Source organism: Echinops telfairi, unplaced genomic scaffold (genome assembly GCF_000313985.2).
Source record: "Echinops telfairi isolate 266 unplaced genomic scaffold, ASM31398v2 ScPeMD7_131;HRSCAF=429, whole genome shotgun sequence".
NCBI classification, from domain to species: Eukaryota; Metazoa; Chordata; class Mammalia; order Afrosoricida; family Tenrecidae; genus Echinops; species Echinops telfairi.
Genome location: NW_022104029.1, coordinates 9,189 through 12,484, shown reverse-complemented (window position 1 = coordinate 12,484; position 3,296 = coordinate 9,189). Strand labels below are relative to the sequence as shown.

At 44.6% G+C, this 3,296-nt stretch overlaps 1 protein-coding gene across 1 annotated transcript in view; it reads left to right on the top strand.

Annotated features, from left to right (window-relative positions):
• Positions 1–2,043: 2,043 nt before the first annotated feature.
• LOC101638764 (reticulon-4-like) overlaps positions 2,044–3,296 on the top strand; it is a gene marked incomplete at its 5' end in the record, with an annotated part of 10,435 nt that continues 9,182 nt past the window's right edge. Inside the window, one exon of the mRNA XM_004717922.2 lies at positions 2,044–2,251. Coding sequence (XP_004717979.1) covers positions 2,044–2,251 — 208 coding nt within the window. The remainder of the gene's footprint in view (positions 2,252–3,296) is intronic.

The window sequence follows — 3,296 nt, the reverse complement described above, 5'->3', positions numbered from 1 at the left end:
CCTCGCTCAATGACAGTTTCTCGTTTTCAGTGTGCACATTTTGTCCTTTGTGTTAACTTTATGTCTGACTTTATCCACATACTGGATACTCACAGCTGGAGCTTCCCTGTGTATTTTAGGTCCGTCATCACTAGGACAGAGACAAAGTCGGATTTTGTTGGTTGTGCTTGCTTCTCGCAGCTTTGAATTCATTCATTCATTCTAGTGCATTAATTCTTAGGCTTTCCTCTGTTCAAAGTCATGTTATCTACACACCAACTTCTTCCCATCTAATCGGGATGCCTTTGATTGCGGTTTCTCGCCTGTCCCTACTAGAATGCTGATTAGAAGTGTGAGAGAGGACAGATGGCCTTTTCTTATTTCTGATTTGAGAGGGGACACATCTTTCACCACGAAGTATGGTGTTAAGTGGAGGTTATTTGATGAGTAAGCTGATGGTTTGCTTCGTCTGCCAAGTGTGCTGGGTTTTGTGTGGGCTTGTTTCAGTCACCGAGTGGGGGTTGGGTCTTTTCAGATGCTGCCTCTCCTCTCTTTTGTGACACTTGCATGGTTTCTGTTCTTCACCGTTTCATGGATGTGTTGCATTTTGTCTGGTGAGCCAACCTTGCATTCCTGGGATAAATCCAACTTGGTCATGGTGTAGGATCCTTTTTATATGATGTTTGAGTCTGTGCCTGCCCCTCAACTCAGGGATGTGTGATCCCAGTGCAGTCATGTGACAGTGCTGGGCCTCAGCTTGCTTGGCTGAAAGGGCCCAAGCAGGTTTGGCATAATTAGGGGCCTTACAACCTTGGGGGATGTAGACCACCAACCTGGAAAACATCTAGCCCGTCCAGCCGGCATAACAAGCATTTGGAGTTTCAAACTTGTTTTTAATGTCTTTTTTACCATAGTGATATAGTTTATTTATCAGCATGAAAAGCTGTAGGAATGTTTCCAAAGTTTTAATAATGTGTTATTTTTTTAAAAAAACGTTTTCAGGAAGGCCCAACTCTAAAGACTGAAAGAAAGAGATGAATTTATCTATGATAAGCCCTTTTTCCCCTCCTCCCGCCCCACTTCTAGATGGATGGAAAGGGTGCCCTGGGAGTGGCAGCGTACTACATAGCATTCGCTCCCCCACAGCGACCCTGCATAATAAAGGAAAGTCAGTTTAGCCTTAGACCTGAGGGGGGAGCCCCTAGGAGTGTGGCTTTATTGAGAGTGGCCTCCTTTATGAAGAGTAACAGGAACTAAAAGTTCCCCCGAGTTTATCTGTGGTTTCTTCTCCTAGCTGCTCCCTCAGATTAGAGCCCAGTTGGGTTTAAGTGGTGGATTGAAGGCCCTTTGGCACACTGAGGAGCCCTCCTGGGCTCAGGCGTGTCTATTTGATCCCCACTGTGGCTCTGTGGCCATGGGCTCAGGGCAAACTTGGGTTTTGTGGATTCCTTACTATTAATAAGTATTATATAATAGTGCAGCACTTTTTTTTTAACTCTTAATGTCTATGGCATTGTTTTTATCTGCAATTAGAAGAAAGTAACTTTTAGGTAATCTTAAGGATATCTTGCTTTGTAGGAAATGTTTTATGATAACCAGCTTAGGGTATAGTTTCTTTGAGGTTTTTGTTCATTGTTTAAAGTCGTTTCTCAACAATTTTTAAATTGATGGTGATTTGTAGGTGTATTTTTATCCCTGGAGCATCACTTCCTGTATGAAGGCCCACACCCCCTAGTGATTTTCCCCCAGTCACCCTTTGTTTGGGACTTGAAGTCAGCTGGGCTTAAGGCGTTTAACAATCTCGTACAGCAAGAAGGACTAGGATATTCAGGTCGTAGATTTGAATGAAACAACAGATCATGGTTTGAAAAATAGAAATCGGTGCTGCAGGTGTTACCAAATACACAACCTTGGGTAGATTTAAAACTCAGCTTATGAAGTTAGTGCTCCTTTAATATTCTAGGTTTGGATGTCACCTTATCTAGTAAGCTTTTTAACTTTGCAGGCGGAGCACCTCCACACGAGCACAGTGGTGTCTAACTCCATGTCTGTGTCTGTTTCCAGTTGTCGACCTCCTCTACTGGAGAGACATCAAGAAGACTGGCGTGGTGTTTGGCGCCAGCTTGTTCCTGCTGCTCTCGCTGACGGTGTTCAGCATTGTCAGCGTGACGGCCTACATTGCCCTGGCGCTTCTCTCGGTGACCATCTGCTTTAGGATCTATAAGGGCGTGATCCAAGCCGTCCAGAAGTCAGATGAAGGTCACCCGTTCAGGTGAGATACGCTGCCGGCTATCGAGGGGGGTGTCAACAGGAATGGGATGGCGACTAACCTCCAGTACAGAGAGCCCTACTGGCATGCAGTTTGGGTCCTTGAATTGCAAGCACATTTTTACTAAAAAGCTATTTGTATCACTGAAGCATCTCAAGTACCATATGAAGTTTGGGGCTTGACGTCTGTCAGGCTTGAGATGTTCAATAATCAGGGGTCAGTAAACCACAGGCCATGGGCCAAATCCTGTCCATGACCTGCTTTATAAATCACGTTTTATTGGCACCTAGCCGGGCCCCTATCGTTGAAGCGTTTGCTTCTGAGGTCTACCAGAGGCCGTGGTGAAGACGGAGGTGCTCATTAGCCCAGCTCTTTGACGTGTTGGGAGCATGTGTTTCTTAAAGTTTCATGCAATGGAAATTGTCTTTGTCAGCATGGTCCTCCGTTTCCCACACCCGTCCTATGCTCTCTGATGGCTCACGCGCTCCGATACGGAAATCAAACCCTTCTCTCTCTAATAGCCTTCCTGTTTCCGCATGCTTCCCTTTCACACCCAAGTCTTTTCTTAGAATTGCTTCTTAATTTAGTTTCCTTTTCTCGTTCCCTGTTCCTTTGCTTAAACCGTTTCCTGGCATCTCCTACTCTGAGCTGTTGTCGTCTGTCCTCTCCGCATGGCTTTCCTCCCTATAGAGAACTCACACTGTAACTAACATTCAGCCTTTGAAGGGACACAAATCTGTGTTTTCTAATATATTCATAGAGTTGTACCACTATCACCACTAATTCCAGAAGATTTTATCACCCCAGATAGAAATTCCATTAGCAGTCACTTCCCTTGACAACCGCCTCCCACCCACCCCCCACCCAGTAATCACAAACACATCATATATTTAAATGAACTCTTCTTTCAAACCTGTCTTTCTATCAGTAACACAGCTCTCCTCCTGGCTTTGATGCCATCTTTGTTTTTATTTCATGTTTTTAAAAAAAAGATCACTGAAACTTAACATTCTTTACTGCCTCCTCAGTCTAGACCAGGAGTCAGTAA